The sequence below is a fragment of the Cricetulus griseus genome (genome assembly GCF_003668045.3).
Source record: "Cricetulus griseus strain 17A/GY chromosome 1 unlocalized genomic scaffold, alternate assembly CriGri-PICRH-1.0 chr1_1, whole genome shotgun sequence".
NCBI lineage: Eukaryota > Metazoa > Chordata > Mammalia > Rodentia > Cricetidae > Cricetulus > Cricetulus griseus.
In genome coordinates, this window is record NW_023276807.1 from 44,628,276 (window position 1) to 44,651,721 (window position 23,446).

Consider the following 23,446-nt stretch of genomic DNA (forward strand, 5'->3'; position numbering starts at 1 on the left):
AATAATTTATTTGTTTGTTAATTTATTTTGTGTGTGTGTGTGTGTGTGTGTGTGTGTGTGTGTGTGTGTGTGTGTGTAGATATGTGCATACCTGCATGTATATAGGTCAGAGGATCTCAGAAGTGGAAGGCATTAAGATCCCTTTTGGGTATTCATTCTCTCCTTCTTTCATGTAGTTCTGAGGATGGAATGCCTATCCTGTGCTTCTTGGCAAGTATCTTTTACCACTGACACATCTTGCTGGTCCCCTAAGCAATATTTATATGAGTTATACAATAAATAATATAATAAATAGTTATATATGCATATAAAAGTATATATGCTGTGAATGCTGGGAATTGAACCTAGGTCCTCTGGAAGAGCAGCCAGTGCTTTTAGCTGCTGAGCCATCTCTCCAGTCTCTTAATTGTTTACATTTTTTAAAAAAGCAGTTTTATCAAATCCATTTATCATTCTCTATACTCTCCCCTCCAATTCCTTTCTTATCCCTTCCACCACTATTCTCTCCCACCGTTATGTGATCTCTCTTTGTTAAACACACTTTTATTATCCCTCTGCTTCAATGTGCCCTAGCCAGGGCTACACAGTGAGACCCTGTCTCAAAAAAAAAAAAAAAAAAAAAAAAAAAAAGAAGAAGACAGAAAGAAAGGAAGGAGGGAAGAAAGAAAGAAAGTGCACACCAGCTTCCTAATATAACTTTCTTCTTCTAAAAATAAAAATAGTCCTCCACTTAGAAATTCCACATCATTTATCTGGTATTCATCCAGCACATGAATGCCCAGAGATCTAGAAATCTAGAAATATTATCTCAAAATTTCTGCAGTGTTGTAAAGTGGGTAGGAATCTCATCTCCACTTTTCAGAACCGGAACTCTTTGGTAAGTTGCCTAAAGTCATACAGTTAAGAACTGTATGACTGAGCCAAAACATGGCCCCAGGTCTGTCTTCCTTCCCTGTCCTTTTCCGCACTCCCAGGAAGCAGCACATTCAAGCCCTCTATGAAACTGGAATCGCTTTGTGTGTCGGTGTTACTGAGCAGGTTCAATTATTCCTAAGCTTTGATGCGGTAGATTCTCATCATTTCGTGTAACAGAAGACTGAATGGGAAGTAGTTGAAACGTTTCTGGGTAGCCCTCATGTCCTTTATCTGAACCCGTTCAGTCTGGTCTCGTGACGAATTCTTTCTCTTGTACTTCTTTCAGTGGGAAGAATGGGGAAGATTCGCAGCTTCGTCCTGGTCACCATTGCTCTGATAATGAGCAGGGAAAGCTGGGTAAGCATCTTGTGCAAACTATTATTATCTATAAGGTCTGCTTAAAGATATTTTTTTTTTTTTTTTTTTTTTTTTGTTTCCAGAAAACCGATATTAACTTGCTGCCAAGGAATGGAAAAGTTCTTTGGAAACATGTGGCACATAGTAACACTTAAACACTTTAAAAATAAAAATCAGGATTTACAACAAATCAGTGTTATTTCCTTTTTTACGCCATGTCAGGTGTTCAAAACTGGCCATGGTGGTTAGTATTGGTCTTAGGACAATATTGAACATAATTGGCATACACGACCAAGATTATTTCAATGAGCTTGTATCTCCATTTAGCTATCCCAAAGGACAAAAGACTAACTTACTCAAAGTTCTGAGGGGAAAAAACACACACACCAAAAAAACACAAAAAAAAAACCAACTTTCTGGTTGAAATGACATTCTGATGCAGGAGTGGGAGACATAGTTGAATCAAGGATTTATCCGGATTGTTAGTGACATTTCTTTCCTATGAACTGCACATTGCCTTGCAGGCCCTGGAGAATGTGAACTGTTTGCGGGAGCAGGAAAGGCTTCGAGCTCAGGTGCACCAGCTTGAGACCCGCGTCAAACAACAACAGGCCATGATTGCCCAGCTCATGCATGAGAAGGAAGTCCAGTTCCTTGATAAAGGACCAGAGGACAATTTCATTGACCTTGGAGGCAAGAGGCAATATGCAGGTCAAAACTGTTTTTTTCTTAAACGTTTCAACCAGCCGTATCACACACATCTGTATGTAACGACGGTACTAGGTAGTCAGTGACTTTGGGCTTTTTCTTTGTTCAATGTTGTTTCTTAGTTTCTGTTTTCAACTCAGAATCTCACTATACAACTCAGGCTAGCCTGGTGCTTAATTGTCTTCCTCCCTCAGCCTCCTCAGTTGCTGGGATTTCAGGTGTATCCCCCAACCACCCACAATTCACATCTTGCTAAAAAACAAACAAACAAACAAAAAAAAACAAAAAAAAACTATGCCTATTCCAGTTATAAGCGGCATAACTCACTCCAACAATTTAAAATGTCTTCTTCCATAGCTTACCCTTTTTTCTCTAGTATGTGCCCAGAGGGTGTTTGATATGAATAACAAATATCTGAGAATTTTCATATCTTAATAAAAAAACAGGACAACAGATTGTTAAATATTCACCTAAAATGGCAGATTATAATTGAGAATATTTATGTTTAAACTTTGTCTTTACTCCTTATATGTATGTAGTTTTCCCTTCTGTTTATTTTGAGCTGGACTACAGATGTATATTACCATACCTCGTTTTCCCCTCAATGAAACTCACAATGAAAAATAAATTAATAGAATGAAAGGATAGGAAAAGAAAAACCTCATTTTAACAGAAAATAAGAGTAGTTTTTAAAATATGTCTATTTAATGGTTTGGCTTTTTACCCCTTTTGATTAGGCCAATATTTATGTCCTAGAAGTGAAATGATATTGAACTGTGAGCACAGCATAATTACCACTGCACACATCGCTATTCCCCACAGAAAAAGTCTTTTGGTTTCCTGTACAGATGAAGGGCTTCTGAAAGAGTGAACAGAGACAGTTAGAAACAAAGAGAATGGCCAGGCGGTGGTGGTGCATGCCTTTAATCCTAGCACTCGGGAGGCAGAGGCTAGATCCAGGACATCCTCCAAAGCCACAGAGAAACCCTGTCTTGAAAAAAAATCAAAACCAGAAAGAAAGAAAGAAAGAAAGAAAGAAAGAAAGAAAGAAAGAAAGAAAGAAAGAAGGAAGGAAGGAAGGAAGGAAGGAAGGAAGGAAGGAAGGAAGGAAGGAAGAGAATGCTGCCTAGAACTCTTTGTTCACAGTCATCTCTGTGCTGCACATGGATGATGTGTTCTAATTCCTCTGCTTATGAATGTAAGTCTAACTTCATCAATGAACTGGTCACTGTGTAAGGTTTAAAAGGATATCCAATGCATTTAAAATATTTATTACTACAACTAGGGACAAAGGGCTGGGAGAAACCAGTTCTAATAACTGGTGAGCTTCTGAACTTCATAACTGAGAAATATTGTGAGAAAAATACATCTCTGTTGTTACCAATAAGTTAGCAGTATGTTCCTCTGAAGATTTAGGAAACTAATATGCCACAAATGTGATGGAAGTCAGCTTTGGACTAGAAATGTGATACTTTTATATGGAAAAAAATGAACTGAAATGTCACTTAATCTGAGTTTCTCATGTCACAGGATTAACCAGTCTATTTTCTGTCCTTGGTGAGAATCTTAAAAATCTTTTTAGGAGATTTTCAATGTGTTTAGACTTGATGTGAGAGATAAACAAATAGGTTCAAGAAGCATATGCAGGGTGTGTTTTGGGTGGTGGAGTGTAGCCAGTTTGAAATGAATCTATTAGTAATGAGATAGACCCATCCATTGGCAGATGGTATTGTGAAGTAGATTCCTATACCCCTTGGTCATTCATCTGGGTAGTAGGAAGTGAATAGATGAATTTGATAATTTGGAACTTTCATTCTAAATCTTAGAGACACACTGAATACATCAGTCATCGTTGTGTGGCTTTAATGAATGGTAGAAGATGACCATGTTAATGAATAGATTGATTATAGAGGAGGAAACTCAAAGAATTAAGTGTGTCAACTTCAATAATGTCTACATAACTAGAATAATAGATTTTGTTGTACATGTGGCGCATTGAAAGATGTAATTCAGGATAATCCTTCCTCAGGGGCCCTTACTGGTACCAGAGGATCACAGAAGAGTAGTATAGTCTGCAGGACAGCAGAGAATGCCTTGCTAAACAAGGCTGAGTTATGGTTTGCTTAATGTCACATATGGAAAGTGATAGCCATGATTTTGGTTTTAAATGAATGAGTTTCTTAGGTATATAGTAGGTAAAAGTAAAAGATCAAACAGCAAGCAGCATATAGATAGAAGCAGCTGTTTCTGCTATCACAGTGCAAGCCATGACTCTCCCAACAACAAGCTCCTTAAATTGTTCTTTATAAGCTATTTGCTTTTTTAATGTATATTTATGTACTTTTTTATCTGCTTGGTTTCTCCCCCAGGAGTGAGTTGTTTGCTTCTTTGTTTTTTCTTCCATTAAAAGCTCTCCTCAGGAAGTTTAGTTGTGTTTGGCACTTTCTTCTGGAGAAAAAGAAATTTAAAAACCCCAAACTGAAGATGGCATGAAATAAAAACAAACAGAAAGTGTTGGCAGATATCCCCATATTCATGAAGTTTTTCTAAAGCAAGTTAGTTAATCGTTTCCATATTTGCCTGGAAAAGAGTTTGAACCTTGTGCATCTTTGCTGTTCGATCTTTGATAGATCAACTATAAACAAGGAGCTCTTTCCTAATGGAAGGGAAATGTGCTGACTTAAAGTCTTCCACAATATACTTAACCACAAAACATAAGCTTTTAAATAACATTGAGTTGACTGGACATGGACATTTTCTTCTTGATCCCATTTATAATCCACAATGCATAAAGAACACTTTGCTTTTGAATCTTGAAAATAAATGCATGAACAAAGCCTAAATTACTAAAAAGACCAACAGTAGTGCACAATTGAAGTCAGCCTTGTGAAGTCTATTTTTTCTTAAGATTCCCACTGCCCACCCAACTTAATTAATATGATATGTGTTTCATTTGTTGACAGTTTGGCATCAAAACAATGAACTGAAAAAAGAACTTAAAAACACTCTGTAAAACTTACATAATTAAACCATAAGACAACTTATAAAGAGGAAATTAACAAATGATAGAAATAAAATGTAAAAGAGATTTCACATATTATTTTTTCAGAAGTTCTGTGCCTGGCTATTCCTGAGACTACTTTTCTGTAGTGTGGTCCCTGCTCCAATCATCCAAAAGCTCTCTGGGCATCTATGTAATACTTGAGCATACTCTACAAGTCTGCTCAAATCAGCCTTGAGTGAGTCACAGTGGGTATTAGCTTGTTGCCCTCAAGCAGCTTAAGAAACTAATATTACTTTTCATGGCAAACTGGTAGCTATTTAACTTTAATTTTAAAGGCCAAACAAATACCATAGAGAGGATGAAAGAAAGCATAAACACTTTTAATTTTTAACAAAAACATCCAAGAATATGTGGACTATTGGAAATTTCAGTGGATCTGGATGGTGGTGCATGCCTTTTATCCCAGCACCAGAGAGGCAGAAACAGGTGGATCTCTGTTTGAGGCCAGCCTGGTCTACAAAGTGAGTTCCAAGACAGCCAGGACTTTTACCAAGAAGTCAATGATAATTAAATTGTAGGAAAAAAATTCTGGATATCCACTACAAGATGGCATTTTAAAAATATTTTTATTAGTTCAATTTGGGAACAGGCTTGTTTCACATATCAATCCCTTCTCCCTCTCCCTCTCCCTCCCTTCACCCCTCCTCCCCCACCCCCGACCTACCCAAGATGGCATTTTATGAACTGATTATGTATTCCATTTGTTTGATCTGTCTCCACTGATACTGAATTTCAGGAACAAAGACATATAACAAGTGTCGTATTACCCTGTTTTGTAAATAGATTGTTCAGAGATTTACAATGATGGATTTAAGCAGAGTGGATTTTACAAAATCAAACCTCTCCAGAGCCAGGCAAGCTTCTCTGTTTATTGTGACATGTCTGATGGAGGAGGATGGACTGTAATTCAGAGACGATCTGATGGCAGCGAGAACTTTAGCAGGTAACTGCTTTTACCAAGCAATTATTTAGAATAGCCAATGTGAGATTTGTGAGTGAAGTCTTCTTATGCCTCAAATCTAGTAATATCTCAACTTTATGTTCTCATCTTCAAGTAAGAATATGAGAGTGAGCAAGCTAATCAAGAGAATATTGGAGATGAGAGAATGAGGAATGCCATAGGCGTTGCAGGTATCTATTTGTATTTTGCTAAAACTAACTTTCAACTTAAACTTTTTAGGGGTTGGAATGACTACGAAAATGGCTTTGGAAACTTTGTCCGAAGCAATGGTGAATATTGGCTGGGTAACAAAAACCTTAACCTACTGACTATGCAAGGTAAGTTTTGTGTTTGCATACAGGAGGCAGGAGGTCTTAGATTAAGTCCCCAGTGCTAAAAACAAACAAAGCCCTTGTAGTATTTCCCACTAAATCATAGGCCATAGAACAAATTCAGTATATATCATAATTTTTCAGGTGTAATGATACTTGCTGAGCCATAATTGCATTTTAAAAATGTTACTTAAAACAGGTATGAGAGGCAAAGAAACTAGGTTGGTAGGGAATATATATTTTCTCATGTATGTTTTCTATTCCTTGAAAGAAAATGTGTTGTCAAAATAATTTTTAAAGACTTGAGTGACTGGCAAATATATATATATATGTGTGTGTGTGTGTGTGTGTGTGTGTGTGTGTATGTATGTATGTATGTTTAAATGTGTATGTATATATTATAAATATGTATAGCTTATTACCACAATAATACCACGTGATAAGCCACTTCAAAACAGTAGTATTTTGGGACTAGAAAAATGAGTCAGAGTTCAAGAGTTCATATTGCTCATCCCACATCAGTTAGCTCACTGCTGCCTGTAACCACAACTCCAGGGGATCCAGTGCTCTCTTCTGGCCTCTGAAGGCACCCACACACATGGTGTTACTCACACAGAAACCCACATACGCACATAAAAAGAAATCTTGAGAACACAAAATAGATAATTTAACGTAAATTATGACCCTCTTTACAATTCTCTCTATACTTGTTCATGTGAATGTCTATAACTGGAGTTCAATATTTGCCTGAAATTTTATGTTCAATAACAATTTTCAATATTTTATTTTTCATAGCCTTTTGCTCCCATCTATCATCCTCCTTAGCTTACTTGTAGCCTGAGACTGCAGTCAGTTCCCTTGAGGTCTGGTACTCATTGTCTCATAAATCACAGTTGCACTGCCCAAGAAGACAAGAGATCACACTGGCAATACAAAGGCTTATTCATTCCAGCCAAGCTCAGGCAGCTACTGGTCAATCTATACTCAAAATAGTCAGTAAAGCACGAATTACCAGGGTCTTTGAGCCATAAGAGTGTTAGCTAGAGAGGTTGCATAACTCTGGAATGTCAGAGTTTCCCCTGTGATTAGTGTTGTTGAAATCTACCTAAGGCTTCCTTTCCCTCAACATAGAAATAATCCTAGTTTTAAGAGTATTTTTGCCGGACGGTGGTAGTGTATGCCTTTAGCCCCAGTACTTGGGAGGCAGAGGCAGGTGGATCTCTATGAGTTCTAAGCCAGCCTGGTCTACAGAATAAATTCCAGGACAGGTCCCAAAGCTGAAACAAAAAGAGTGTTTTTGCCAAATATGTAATTTTTGCCAAATATGTAAGTTTATTATACTACTATGCCTCATTCTGTTTCTTTTGTATATTGGTATTTTTCTGGGTCATTGTTTAAGCAATGAAAATCCCATTATGTCATTCTAAGCATACACAATTCAAATGCATTTCTCAAGTTGTTTCTATTCATATATTTTTGCTTGGGTAGACATTTTCAACAAATCTGATTCCCCTTCATCGTTTCTTGTTTGGTGCTGAATGTTGAAACCAAGCCTTTGCACATGATAACCATGTGTTCAACCATGGATTTACATACCCACCCGTTTCACTTTCTCTTTCGGTGTTCAAGCTGGTTACTCTCAAGTAGTATAGTGAAATGTACCTAGGGGCTGGAGAGGTGACTCAGTGGTTAAGAACGCTAGATGGTCTTCCAGAGGTCCTGAGTTCAATTCCCAACAACCCCATGATGGTTCAAAATCATGTGTAATGAGATCTGGTGCCCTCTTCTGGCCTACAGGGATACGTGCATACAGAACACTATATATACTAAACAAATAAATAAATCTAAAAGAAAAGACACATACCTATTAATTCCATGCCTTGCAACATATCATAGCTCAAACAAAAGAAATTGCCTGTCCTTATATTCTTCAGTTATGACAGCAGTTAAGGCTACTTACATTGGCTCTGAAAATAGCTTTATTCCTATTACCTAAGTTTCTTTTGGAACTGTCTGCATTAAAATTAATCTTGAAATTATCTCTAATTGCAAGTTTATTCATTTATTGACCAAAAATTTAGATAGTTTTCTTTTTTAAAATACGTATTATTGTCTCTCTACTAACATGTACTTTTGGGGATAAATAACATATCCTGTCCTACTGTGCCCATCATCCATCTTACAGGCTTGGCACATATGAGCTAAGTTGATGCTTTCACAGAGCTCCAACTGGAGAAAACCCCTCTCCACACTTGCTTCAGAAATGAGACTCCAGCATTCTCTTGCAAATGGCTTTGAATTTTGTTCCTAAGATCTATTCAATGCTCTTCTTTTTCTGCCCCTCTGCTGCTAAGCCAGGGGAAAAGGTAAAGAACAGCTTTTTCAATAAATGTAGACAGAGGTAGGATATACTTTGGACAAGGTACATCCAAGGCCCTTCACTGCATATCATTTGATGGAAATGGGAGATGGGGTGCCAACCATAGACTTGACTGAAGGGCTCTGATTATTTGGACTTGAAACTGCAAGGAATCTGAAACTCTAAACTCCACCTGCTTGTGGAGTTAATGTGGCATTTATTTTATTTTATTGTGGTATTTTATTGAACTAAATAGGAAGGTAAACTACAAGTTACCTAGTCATTTTATTTCTAATTTTCATTTTGAGAGAGACCCACTATGTATCCAGGCTAGCCCAGAACCTGCTATACCAACCAGGCTGGCCCAGAACTTGTCATAATCCTTCTGCTTCTGCCTCCCTAGTGATGGGAACATAAGTGTGTGCCACAACACCCATCTAATTTGTGACATTTAACAAGAGTTCTGCTTCAGGAGGAAGACCAGTCTGTCATTCACAAACAGGGACAGCAGAGAAAGGGAGAGGGGGTGACTTTATGTAGCAACTACTTCACTAATTTGTTTCACATAATTTTTTTATCACTTAGAATCTTAACAGTCATCATAATATCTCTTTTTATATTTAGAGATCAATATATATAATTTTAGCATGCATAGATAAGAATGTATGCATAAATAAATAAGAATGTATGCCAAATACATTAAGTTTGTTTTAATTATTTCCCCATTGGCAAGGAACTCCATAAAACCCTCATGACACAGAGTCACTGATGTCAGTGTGTTTTCAATAATAACCTCCTCCTATGTCATGGGGCATAAGGTAGAATTCTCTAGGTACTCCTCTACTCTCTCTCTCTGATACTCTCTTCCAGTGGTATCTGTTCTCCAGGCTTTGATGCTAGCCAAGGAAGGTTTTCATAAAAAAAATTCAGGATTCTTGTTTCTTCAAATGGTTCTTAGACAATTTGCTGGCTAATCTTTTATTCTACCACAAAAACCAACCAGGTTCATGTATAAGCAAGTGATGATGATTATATTATGAAATACAGCCCAGCTACTAGGGGTTATAAGGTGTTGGTAATAGTAATTATTCTTAAAAACTAGAATCTTATTGAAGTGAAGAAAAAAATAAAACTATTTTCATCCCCCCCCCACCCCCGAGGTTTTTGAAATAGGGTTTCTCTGTGCAGCCTTGGCTGTTCTGTAACTCACTCTACACACCAGGCTGGGTTTGAACTCAGTGCCTCTGCCTCCTCAGTGCTGGGATTAAAGGTGTGCATCACCACCACCCAGCTAGATTTTTTTAGTCTATTAATTAAATAATAACATTTTCTGTTCTTTAAAAAGTGAATTGTAGCCGAGCAATGGTGCTGCACATCTTTAATCCCAGAATCAGGGAGGCTGAGGCAGGAGGATCTCTGTGGGTTTGAGGCCAACCTGGTCTACAGCCAGGGAGATACACAGAGAGACCCTGTCTTGAAAATCAAAAACAAACAAATAAACAAAAAAAGTGAATTGTACACTATTTTTAGATTTGTTTTTATTCTTTAGACAGAATTTTTCCACTTTACTATGTTACTGTCATTTTCAAGTAAAATAAACAATAAAATTCTCACATTGTATTACACTGGAGTCACTGTTTATTCATTGAAAACTGATTCTTGGTGGAGGAAATTGTAAAAGCAAAGTAAAACTGCTATTTATTTTTAACCTTAAAAGTCAATGTCGCCGGGCGTTGGTGGCACACACCTTTAATCCCAGCACTCGGGAGGCATTGGCAGGCAGATCTCTGTGAGTTCGAGGCCAGCCTGGTCTCCAGAGCGAGTGCCAGGATAGGATCCAAAGCTACACAGAGAAACCCTGTCTTGAAAAACCAAAAAAAAAAAAAAAAAAAAAAGTCAATGTTCTGTCATATATTTAAACAACAACAACAATGGTTTCTTATTTGTTTCTGTTTTTGTTTTTGTTTTTGTTTTTTTGTTTTTGTTTTTTTTAGGAGACTATACTTTAAAAATTGACCTGACAGATTTTGAGAAAAACAGTCGCTTTGCACAATACAAACATTTTAAAGTTGGAGAGAAAAAGGTACTAAACATTTTATATAGGCAATGTCTTGGGTTAACACTAAAACTATACAAGGAAGCCTTGAAGTCTGTAGAAATAAAAATATATAATATAACCTGTGTTGTTTATTTTACATATTTTTCAAATGCTTCCCACTGATAGTGAAAATGCCCTTTTTTCTCCCCGCAGTCTTTTTATGAACTGAACATTGGAGAATACTCTGGAACAGCTGGGGACTCCCTTTCAGGGACTTTTCACCCTGAAGTGCAGTGGTGGGCTAGTCACCAAAGAATGAAGTTCAGCACATGGGACAGGGATAATGACAACTACAACGGGAACTGTGCCGAAGAGGAGCAGTCTGGCTGGTGGTTTAACAGGTTTGATGCTTTACACACACAGTTGTGAAGGCATTAATGATTTCTCACTGGCAGGCATTAATTATAACAAGTGAGGTAATGTTGACCTTATTTGTGTGGTGCTTTTGAGGACTTGTTCATTGTGTATATTAGTAAACTCTGAACAATATGCAACAGAAGCTGGTGTGATGTCACATTCTAGCAATCCCAGCACTTGGAGGCAGAGACAGGAGGATTACAAGTTCAAGGTTCTTCTAGTCTACATAGCGGCTTCAAGGCTAGCCTGGGACACTTAACAAGATCATCTCTCTCTCTCTCTCTCTCTCTCTCTCTCTTTCTCTCTCTCTCTCTCTCTCTCTCTCTCTCTCTCTCTCTCTCTCTCTCTCACACACACACACACACACACACACACCCCAAAAAGAAACAAAAATTTTCCAATAATATGTCTGCTTTTACAAGGATTTTTTTTGCAAACTGAATTACTATTGAGTTATAACAAGAAGGTCACAAATTGACATGAGGAAGTAGAGAGCATGCACACCTGTCATCCTGGCACTTGGGAAAGTGAGGCCATCATGGGTTATTTGAGGTCTAGGCCTGTAGGACCATGTCTTAAAAAAAAAAAAAAAAACAACCAGGCTGTGGTGGCACACGCCTTCGATCCTAGCACGAGGGAGGCAGAGATAGGTGGATCTCTGTGAGTTCAAGACCAGCCTGGTCTACAAGAGCAAGTTCCAGGAGAGCCTACAAAGCCACAGAGAAATCCTGTCACAATAAATAAATAAATAAATAAATAAATAAATAAATAAATAAATAAGTGCATCATGCATTGACATTAACTAGACCCAAAGTGATGTTTTGAATTTGCATGTTTTTATAATAAAGTTTATTTTTCTAAAAGAAATTTTAAAAAGAAAAGAAAGAAGGAATGGAGGAAGGAATTCGCAGCACTCCATCACCCACTAGCTTTTCATCCTCTCACCTCTCACAAGATAACCCCTGTCACTGCTGTAATTTTAGTACTCCTTTTCATTCATTGTGACTTTTATTAGTTTATTTCACTCAAGCATTCCCAATGTAAGAAAAATTGCTATAATACTCTTGACATTGAATCCTACCCCAACTGCTGTTTGAATACTTCAATATTAACCTCAAGCTCATTCTTTTGAGTGTGGAGAGGCTTGGGGGCTGGGTTCTGGGGATCAAATCCTGGGCCTTGGGGATGCTAGTCAAGCGTTCCACCACTGAGGTACACCCTAGCTTCATTTCATGTTTGATGATACAAAGGTCTTCATTTTGTGAACCTGAGATATGCTTCTTTTTTGTTGTTGTCCTCCCTGCCACACACACACACACACACACACACACACACACACACACACACTTTTTTTGAGGCAGAAACTCATGTAGGCCAGGTTGGCCTCCAACTCACAGTACAGCTGAGAATGACTTTGGACCCCTGATACCACTACCTCCCAAATGCTGGAACTGAAGACCCGATATGTAGCACTCACTGTGGCTAGCTGAATCTGCCTTCTTGATTAGGTTTCCTTTCAGTAGCCATAGAGCAGCTGCAACGCCATTTCAGCAGAATTCTTTAGGCCTTGAATGAGAAGTAATGCATCGTATCATTTAGAGTTGTCTTGTCTCTGAACCAAACGTCCCTGGTTCCTTTAACTGTTTTCCAAGCTGCATTTTTTATTATTATTGTTGGATAATCCAGTTAAGAAGGGGATGGAAACTTTATGCAGTTTTTCTTTAAAATGATCCAGTTGGCCTGCTACATCTGCAGAGCAGGTGTGGGACAAAGAATGTTAGACAAAGCATCAGCTTTGGAAATTTTCTTTTTTCATTAGAAAACAGGAGCCACCTCAAAATGCCTGGACAATTAAACTTTCCATTAAGAAATCATTCCTGCTGGGTGGTGGTGGTGTGTGCCTTTAATCCCAGTACTTGGGAGACAGAGGCAGGTGGAGCTCTGCCAGTTTTGTCTAAATAGTGAGTTCCAGGACAGGCTCCAAAGCTACAGAGAATCCCTGTCTTGAAAACAAGCAACAAAATCTTTGGCAATTTTGGGATGTCATATTTTCCATATAACTGAACTATCCATGTAAATCCCATAATCTTTATATTTTTTCTTAGTGTAAATAAGGGATCTTAGAGTCTATATGCTATTGAGTGAATCTATTCTATTCATGCCAGAATTAGACTCTATATGCTATGAGTGGATCTATTCTATATATGCTAATATTACTTAAGAACATGAGAGCCTTCATTATAACATCGCTTGCTGTGATGTGTTGGATTTTAATTATTATTTTTTGGTTTGTTTATTTGAGACATAGTCTTACTATGCAGTGCAGTCTGCAATCTGTCCTCAAACTCATGCATGGCAATCCTCTTGCTTTAGCCTCCCAAGTGCTGGAATTACAGGCGGAAACAGCCATACCTGGCTGGTTTTAGAGTGTTAGATTTCAATGCACATACAATGAATTCAAGGTATTTCCATCAATTAAGGTAAATGTATGCGGTTGTAAAAAATATTAGGCTTCCTGCTGGGCTTTACTTTTCCAAAATCTCAGTCTACTTAACAGTTGGCCATTTATTAAGGAAATGGAGTACACACAACAGTGTGAAGGGATGGAGAAGGAAAATCATTAAATCATTTTCTCCAACTGTGCTAGCATGAAACATGGTGATAATCTTTTCCCTCTTAGCTTTCTTGTTCTTAAAAAAATTATTCCCTTTTCCTCCTCTTCCTTTTTTCTTCCTCTTCTTCTTGTAAGTAAGTATCACGTAAGCACTATTTAAGACTTACCTATAATTAACAATGTCACCTGTGAACATTCATTAATATCTGATTTTGAGCAGACTTAAAGAAATCACCCTTGATATTTCTGAGATCTAAAGGGTGTACATCATCCAGTTGTTTGGATTGTTTTACTCCTGAATAGCAATTGCACACATATTAAGGAAGGCAAATAATTGGTATAGGAGTTGGGGAGAACAAAAAAGACAATTCAGTAGCAGGAACTACCCAAGAAAAACAAGCCACCCTAGAGAGAAAGTAAATTGTTCCAGAAACCTAGTCTTAACTCTTTGTTTTCCTGTGTCACATTCTAATTTACTGGAATTGTTGGCACTTCTCAGTGTTTCTCACTACTGAGGCTGGAACTGCAACGCCCCTTACAGGTCTATGTATTTGTAGTCCAGCCCCACCCAGGCAGGAGCTCTCCGTTTCCTATTCATAGTCATCTAAAGATGCTTAACACCCTATGCTTTTTCCACCACAAAAGACTCTAACCCACGAGTCATGAGCCAATATCAGTTCTTCTTCCCTTAAGTTGTTTTGTGTGGTATTTAGTCACAGCCAAGGGAAAAATAACTAAAACACTCATTGCTGCCTCCCTTGCCTTTCAGGTCTTGTGCTTTATGTGTCATGTCCCCCACCCCCATCCCATCCATACACACAGCCCATCCCCCCACAGCATGATTTTACCTTGGAACACCAATCTTTAATAAATAGTGTCAAGTCCAGGCTAGAAACTTTTAGGATACTGGAACACTGGTCTCAGAATACTAAGTAGTAGACCTTACAACACATTTTTCAACTAGCTCCAAATCAGACCGAATGTAATAGTTTCTCTATGTAAAGATATTTATTCTAGGTATTAGGGGGTGTTTTCTTTTTAAATGTTACTTCTCGTGGTACTTTAAGAACACGGTGGATACTGAATCCCTACAGACTTAGCTTGCATGGTTTCAATTAGTCCCAACTATTTAAATTAGGAGGACTGCCAGGATGGTTAATGAGAGCAAATCACAACTTAGTGATCCAAGCCTGCTACTTTGCATTGATAAATGAAATATGTGCTTTTCTGATTCAATGATGTGGTTTTTTTATTTTCCAGAACTAGTTCTGAGTAGTCTTCTCATAGCCTCCAGTCTGATATCTTTTCATTAGTTACAGCAATAAATAATATATGGTGATTAGTATCGTAACAGGAAAATGACTACAAGCTGTTACATGAAATGTATGCATGCCAAAGACAGACTAGTGGGCAGACTCCAAAGGAGGAAGAAGGAAATGTTTAAATTTTACAATAACCTAACAGACCTATCTAGATTGTGCAGTATATGTAAAAAATTAACTTGGCAACTCAGACAAAAGATTATTTGCCGATAGCTAGCAAGTTTTTAAAAGGGGGGTTAGGTTCTTTTTGCTTATCTTGAAGATTCAAATAATTGATATGCTAACAATCAAAGAAGGGAATTTGGATCATGAAAGCCACTTGACTGTAGATTGGTGAACTTGGAAGCACAAACTCCCCAGGAAGCTGTAATAGAGCCACTTGCCCCCACTTCTTATTTTGCTAATCATGCCATCTTGGCCAACCAAGCATGAGGTTAACACTATCCAACTAGGAGGATGTAGGTGAAGGTAACAAAGCAATTTTTCTTTGCTTCTTTTTCTTTTTTGTTTAAATGTTTCTTAGTTAGGGTTTCTATTGCTGAGAAGAGACACCATGACCATGGCAATTCTTATAAAGGAAAACATTTAATTGAGGTGATGGCTTGCAGTTTCAGAGGTTTAGCCCATTATCATCATGGTGGGGAGTATGGTGGCATGGCAGACATGGTACTGGCTACATCTTGATAAGAAGGCAACAGGAAGTAGTCTCAGCTTCACACTGAGCAAGCTTGAGCAAAAGAAGACCTCCAAGCCCCACAGTGACACACTTCCTCCAACAAAGCCACATCTCCTAATAGTGCTACTCCCTATAGATTTATGGGGGCCAGTTACATCCAAACTATCAAAAAAGGCTACTAAGAACTGAAATGCACTAGGCAGTGGTGGCACATGTGTTTAATCCCAGCACTTGGGAGGCAGAGGCAAGCGGATCTCAGTGAGTTAGAGGCCAGCCTGGTCTACAGAATGAGTGCCAGGAGAGGCTCCAAAGATACACAGAGAAACCCTGTCTAGAGAAAAAAACAGAAAACAAAACAAACAAATAAATTTAAAAAACTGAAATGCTTATTTTTCAACACACGCCAAGTGGTCTGGGATGGATCCTCACGTTTACTGTGGGACCAAAACTCACCTGATTAAACGATAACATTTGTTTATATAAAGGTGTTAGGTTTGGGAAAATGATATTTTTCTGGGAAATGGCCGAAGTCATCCTCTAAAAGTTTTGATCATTTTTTAGCAAGATAAAGTTTCTGGCATGTACTTCCCTTCTAATTGTTCTGTTTTCTTCTGTTCTCCCACTAGGTGTCACTCCGCAAACCTGAATGGTGTGTACTATCAGGGCCCCTATACAGCAGAAACTGATAATGGGGTTGTCTGGTACACCTGGCATGGGTGGTGGTATTCTTTGAAATCTGTGGTTATGAAAATTAGGCCAAATGATTTTATTCCAAATATCATTTAGGTTTCCCCATTGGCCTCTTCTTTTGGCAGTTCATCTTGGTTTGAAATATTTGAGAAATACAATCCTGAATAAATATATTCATGGTGATGGCAATTGTGTGTGATTTTTCATTCTTCATACTGACTTTATTACTTAATGAACTTTAAGTTCCACCAAATAAATGTAGATTATGTTAGTGTTCACTGAGTTTTTATGGGCATAGGGGTATAAGAGTTCAAACTGTATAGAAAACAAACAGCATAGACTAACATAATTAAGTAATAACACAAGCCTAAATTTGTAATAATATATCATGTATGGCTGGGTATGATAATGCATGCCTTCAAACTCAGAACTTGGGGGGCAGAGTCAGGTGGATCTGAGTTTGAGGCCAGCTTGGTCTACAGAGTGAGTTCTAGGACAGTCAGGGCTACACAGAGAACCCCTGGCTCATAAAAACCATAATAAATAAATAATGTATGGTGCAACTGACAGAGCATGAGACAAAACACAACTAATGATGGATATTTTGGCCAAATCTACTGCACAGATAAGTATTACAAGTTGGGCTTTGAATTCAGGTCTCTGGCCACAGAGTTAAACTATTAACTATAATCCAGGTTCTTAAATAATATAAACACTATTTATGTCTTTGGGATATTTCTGTAGTTTACACCTTCCTTCATAGTCCTTAGTTTACACTTGATGCTAGTCGATAATGGAGAAGCAACCAGAGGTCTCATCTTCCTTTATGTGGTATCCCTGGGAAGGTACTACTATTGCCATCTAACTGACCTGGGAATTCCTGAGCTTTGGTTAATGCTTGAAGTTGTAAGATTAGTAAAGATGCAAAATCTCAGATCCAACTTTTGGTGCTAAGTGAAATTATTTGACACCATCCTGTGGCTCCTTTGGAATGAATCTCGATTGGTGTTTTTACCAGTGGATAACAGAAAGATCCTCCAAAAACTGTTTGCATGCCAACTCTGTGCCAGGTCCAGAAGATGCAGCTTGAGCCCAGTTAGGAGGGAAAGGCATACACCAATCATATACCCTAAGTATTTTTGCCACTGAGGCCACCATAGGCCAGTAAGCAAGATGGCAGCCTCCTGCTGGTGCCAAGAGAACCACTTTCATAATCTTACTGCCTCTGAATAATTTGGCATCTTCACCCTACTGGGCCTGTGCCAAGAATACCTGTCCACTCTGCACTGTGCCCTGTTCATTTTGTACATATCCAGCTAGCAGTGCTGTCCTTAACTCCCAGACTTGCCACATCTGTCAGAAACCTAACATGCAGACACACTGCAATAATCCTCAATACAGTGTCCCTCTTGGTCCAGCATCCCCACTGCCAGTCGGAACTGTAACATACAACCTGACATGAAAAGGCAAGAGAAACATGGTAAAGGCAGCCTTCTATCAGTTTCTCCACCTTCATTCTGGCCTCTGGCTAAGGAGGAAGCCTAATTATAGGAGAAATTACAGAAAAAAAAATCAACTGCAAGAAAGAAACGCTTGGGAGTGGGTGTTCTGCAACAAGACCCATAGTAAATTTTTAGATGAAATGAAGATGACTTTTTGGAAGTGGGTAACTGACTTAATGATGATCTTTACTAGAGGTCTAACGCACCTGAAGGTGTAGTTCAGAACTCTCGCAGTTTCCAACTTGTAGAATGTGGATAATGTATACATGGTGTTGATGCAAAAGAGATGTGTGCTAAACTTGGTGTAAATTGTACCAAGTGATGGGTAAATGTAGGCTACTAACATTGTACTTATGAAGGTTTTAAACTTAATTGGAGTAAGAAGTTTCTGTCCACCCAATACTGCAGCCATTTAGTCCCAAATAAAACACAGAGGCTTATATTAATCATAAACTGTTTGGCCGATGGCTCAGGCTTCTTATTGGCTAGGTCTTTCTTAATTATTAACCCATTTCTATTAATCTGTGTATCTCCACATGGTCTTGGCTTATGGGTGATGCCCAGGTCTCTTGCTTCCTTGGCAGCTACATGGCGTCTCCTTGACCCTGCCTACTACCTTTCTCTATCCATGTTTGGATTTCCTGCCTGGCTAAATCCTGCCTGTCCATTGGCCAAAACAGCTTTATTCATCAACCAATAAGAGAAACATGTATTCACAGCATGAAGAAGGACATCCCCTATCACTTAATAGTGTAAATATTCCTAGAGTCAGTCACAAATCTAAGACTCAAAAGAGAAAGTATTTTCAAAAGCTGATAAGCAGAAAGTAGAAATGTGAGCCTTGATGGCTGTGTGATGTAAAGCAGGGTCCTGACCTAGTGGTGGTGGAGGTGGAGTGGCAATCAGAGATACTTCTTAGAAGTTTTGAGCTGAAACCTAAACTAGATATATTTGGGGAAATCATTCACAGGCTAAGGGAACCCTAATGCAAAACACATAAAACAAGGATATGAAGAGAAAAAAAGGTGAAGGTTAAAGGTAATATAGTTTACTGACCCTTAATTCCATATGTTATAGCAGGTTTACAGCCTCCACTCTACAGCACAGTGACCTTGGGTAGGCTGCTAACATCTCTAAGTCCTAGTTATCCCATCTATAAAACAGAATGTACCTCACAGGGTTGCTTATAGGGTTCTATGAGGGAAACAGCATAATATGATGCATGAGGTTGGCATTTAATAAGGGCTGATGGTGAGGATATCCAACGAAGTAGGCATTAAAGAACAATGCTTGATGCTTTTCAAAGATGTTAACATCATCCCATGTTATCCCCTAAACAGTGCTTCCCAAAGTGGCACTTCTTTGCCTTCAGTGCCGTCCAAATCATCAGGCCTCTTGTAGACATGTAAATTCTAATTCAGGGCAGGGATGAAAATTTGGGCTTTCCAATCCATGGTTGTACTCACCTATAATTCCAGTACTCAGGAGCTAGAGGCAGTAGGGTTATGGGTTTGAGACCAGCCTGGGCCACACAGTGAGATAGTGAATGCCAGCCTGGAACACATAAGGGAAATACTGTCTCGAACATTCTGAGTTTCTGACAAGCTTCCAGAAGCCACATGTGTTATTGTCCATGAATGAAGTTCTGAAAAATAAGAGTACAGGGAAACCATAGTTACTTGGAATGTTACAGTCTAGGTGCAGGAGAATAGGCCACTTAAACAAATTCAGGCGACATAAGAACACTCAACAGACCAGCCACACTGAACCTATTAGAAGATAAAGTGGGAAATACCCTTGAATTAATTGGTACAGGAGACCGCTTCCGGAACATAACACCAGTAGCACAGACACTGAGATCAACAATTGATAAATGGGACCTCCTGAAACTGAGAAGCTTCTGTAAGGCAAAGGACACAGTCAGCAATACAAAACGGCAACCCACAGCCTGAGAAAAGATATTCACCAACCCCACATCTGACAGAGGGCTGATCTCCAAAATATACAAAGAACTCCAAAACACCAAACAATCCAATTAAAAAGTGGGGTACAGAACTAAATAGACAATTCTCAATAGAGGAATTTAAGATAGCTGAAAGACACATAAGAAAGTGTTCAACATCCTTAGCCCTCAGGGAAATGCAAATCAAAACAATTCTGAGATACCATCTTACTCCTGTCAGAATGGCTAAAATAAAAAACACCAATGACAGTTTGTGCTGGAGAGGATGTGGAGAAAGGGGAGCACTCTTCCACTGCTGGTGGGAGTGCCAACTTGTACAGCCACTGTGGAAATCAGTATGGCGACTCCTCAAGAAAATGGGAATGAGTCTACCACAAGATCCAGCAATTCCACTCCTAGGCATGTATCCAAAAGAAGCACATTCATACAACAAGGACATGTGTTTAACGATGTTCATAGCAGCACTATTTATAATAGCCAGAAACTGGAAGCAGACTGATGCCCCTCAACCGAAGAATGAATAGAGAAAATGTGGTACATTTATACAATGGAGTACTACTCAGCGGGGGAAAAAAAACATTGGAATCTTGAAATGTGCAAAAAAATGGATGGAACTAGAAGAAACCATTCTGAGTGAGGTAACTCAATCACAAAAAGACAAACATGATATGTACTCACTCATATGTGGATTTTAGACATAGAGCAAGGGATTACCAGCCTACAATCCACACTGCCGGAGAAACTAGTAAACAAGGAGAACCCTAAAAGAGACAAACATTGTCCCCTGGAGAAGGGGAAAGGGTCAGGATCCCCTGAGCAAATTGAGAGCATGGGAAGAGGGGGGAGGGAGCTATGAGAATGAGAAGGGAAAAAGAGGAAGGATGCAGAGGTCATCAGGGAGCAGAAAGGTTGAGTCAGGGGAAGAATAGAAGAAAGGGTATGCAATATGTAGGGTTTTAGTTGGGGGGGTGTAGGGGAGCCTGGGAGGGAGAAGGGAACTGGGATTGTCATATAAATCAATCTTGTTTCTAATTCAAATAAAAAAATGATTAAAAAAAAACAAGAGAACGCTCAACAGACTGTCCTGATCCTTAAATATGCTAATGTACATTCTGAAGTTCTAGTTTAGAGTAGCTCAGCTTCAGGATATAAGTACCTGATAATAGATATCCAAGCAAATAGAAATCCACCCTTCTTCTTTTTTTTGTAGAAAATAGATAAATTTATGGTATATTTAAAGTATCATCTATCATACATTGTTGGTTAATTACATATCCATTAAAAATAAACAAAAGAAAAATCAGAACTAATGATGATTCAAAACATCTTTTGTAGTCCACTCATTGAATAATTCAGGTAGGAGTAGGGATGAGAAAAGAGGTACTTTTTTTTTTTCCATTATTAGTTTTTCGAGACAGGGTTTCTCTGCAGGTTTTGAGACTGTTTTGGAACTCTCTTTGAAGACCAGGCTGGGATCTAACTCACAGAGATCCACCTGCCTCTGCCTCCAAGTGCTTGGGTTAAAGGCTTGCGCCACCAATGCCCAGCTGAAAAGGTACTTTTTAAAAATCTTTTTTTTTTAATTTTAAAATAATCATTTCTCATTTTACATACCAATCCTAGTTCCCACTCTCTCCCCTTCTCTTACTCTCTCCACCTTTCCCCTACTTCACCCCACCTCCACTCCTCAGAGAGGGTAAGGCAGGAATCCATTCTTATCTAACAAGACCTCAGAGGGTAGTTGGTTGCTAGCCTAGGTTCAAAGGACTGTAGGACAGAGGCTGATTATCTCTACAATGCACCTGTCCCCTATTCAAAGCTCAGTTTGTCCAGTTCTGAGTTTGAATGTTAAAAATGATCAGACAGGGTTAACACTTTCAACTTTTGTCTTATTGGCTAGACTTGAGCCACATTGTTGGGAAAAAATAATCTAAGTGTTGAACAAAGGAATACATGAACAAACAAAAAATAATTGGCAAGGTGATTTCTTTTTGTAAAAAGTGTGTCCCAGAACCCAGACCAGGCTAGTGCACTTGTCAGAATGGCCTCCTATCTATATCCCTGACACAGGCAGTAATTGTGTCTCATCCTATTGGTGGGAGCTCAGTTCCTCAATCTGATGTGATTGGCTAATGTGAGCAAAGGAAAACGGGTGGGGTTCAGGAAATATGGGCCCTTACAGGCTAACTACCTTTAATAGAAACAAAGAAACAAAAACCCTGTTTTTCAAATAGGTTCACGCCATCTAGAAGTAAAGACCAACATCAAATCAACTACAACTGTACCCCATGTTACCATAATTTGAGTTTTCTAAAGGAATAGAATCAAGCAGACATTCCTATTTTGAAAGAGAAAAATACTACAAGTCAAAAACCAAATCCAGCAAAGAAAATTCCAAATCTTGCAGCTCTAATGACGAGCATTGTAAACTTGGAAGACAATCTTCTGGGTTCCGATGACCTTGAGGAGTAACATCCTTTGGAGAAAGTTTCACCCCATAACTTAAATATGATGATATAGATTTACTACTCTTGACTTCCAATATTATCTCAATTGATATCACACTAAAATAAAACCATGAGTATCTACTTAATGCACAGGCATATTACTAACAAACAGAACAAAAACACTTGGGTTAACTATAATTCTCATCTCTGCAGGTTATGTGGCTTTAGCTGCTATTTATAAGTAACGTCCTCCGCCCTCAGCAAGCACTTCAGTGACTGTTTACCTGGAGGAGTGTCCCATACTTTCATTCTTGAAGAGTCTTGGTTATTTGTCATCTGACTTGGATTAGGTTGTTGCTTCCCAGACACTTTAATCACAGGACACAGTGACACCACAAGATGCCCTAAAGGAGTTCCTACATTCTACAGGGCTCTTCCTTACCTCTGTTGTGGAGAACAATCCAATGCCCTCCTGGTAATATGGATCAATCACACCTCCTAACATAGTTGCTCCTTGTTTTAGTCAGTTGACTCAAGGGTATCTTGAGCCCCAAAGAACCAGGAAGGGATCGTAACTCCCAACTCAATGGGATATTTGTTGTCCCCACTGGCAAAATGGTGACTCCTCCCAAAGCTAACACTTTTTAGGCCTGAAGAGCACAAGACTGAAGAAATAGAAAACATTTTTTTTCACTAGTGGGTCACTAGGGGTGATCATGATTATTTCTTTAAATAGTAATTTATCAAAAATGTTCCATAGGACACACTTTGTTCGGTGAGTCATAAAGAACTGAGCTATGGACAAGTCTAAATAGCATATTACTTGCTCAAATAGTAGCCTGAAGAACTCATCCAATTAGGAGATCAAAAGAGGGAAAGCTTTTAAAAAGACTACTCCACAGACAAGGGGAAGGGGAGCTTAAGGAAGAGTGTTACAGAGATCTCAGTGGACTAGTCTCCAGGGCAGAAAGGATGAATGAGCAAAGGGATTAAGGTGTCACAGACAGACTGAATCGAGAGTGCAGGGGAATGACTGCTGGACTTGGTGAGAATGCTGTATGTGATAAATCCATTTCAGTGGTATGGGAGGGAGCCAGAGGGT

At 38.7% G+C, this 23,446-nt stretch overlaps 1 protein-coding gene across 1 annotated transcript; it reads left to right on the forward strand.

The window, feature by feature from the left end:
• Positions 1–1,209: 1,209 nt before the first annotated feature.
• Fgl1 (fibrinogen like 1) lies at positions 1,210–16,528 on the forward strand. The gene is made up of 7 exons (XM_035452350.1): positions 1,210–1,272; positions 1,797–1,983; positions 5,828–5,987; positions 6,225–6,322; positions 10,670–10,758; positions 10,927–11,114; positions 16,369–16,528. Exons 1-7 carry the CDS (start codon positions 1,210–1,212, stop codon positions 16,526–16,528), a joined length of 945 nt encoding a protein of 314 aa, XP_035308241.1.
• The last annotated feature ends 6,918 nt before the right edge of the window (positions 16,529–23,446 follow it).

Bases quoted from the DNA above. Each gene is read 5' to 3' on its own strand.
- Fgl1 (XM_035452350.1), top strand. From the start codon at position 1,210: ATGGGGAAGATTCGCAGCTTCGTCCTGGTCACCATTGCTCTGATAATG. The intron at 5,988-6,224 runs GTAACTGCTTTT...TAAACTTTTTAG, and splicing joins GGCAGCGAGAACTTTAGCAG to GGGTTGGAATGACTACGAAA. The intron at 11,115-16,368 runs GTTTGATGCTTT...TTCTCCCACTAG, and splicing joins TCTGGCTGGTGGTTTAACAG to GTGTCACTCCGCAAACCTGA.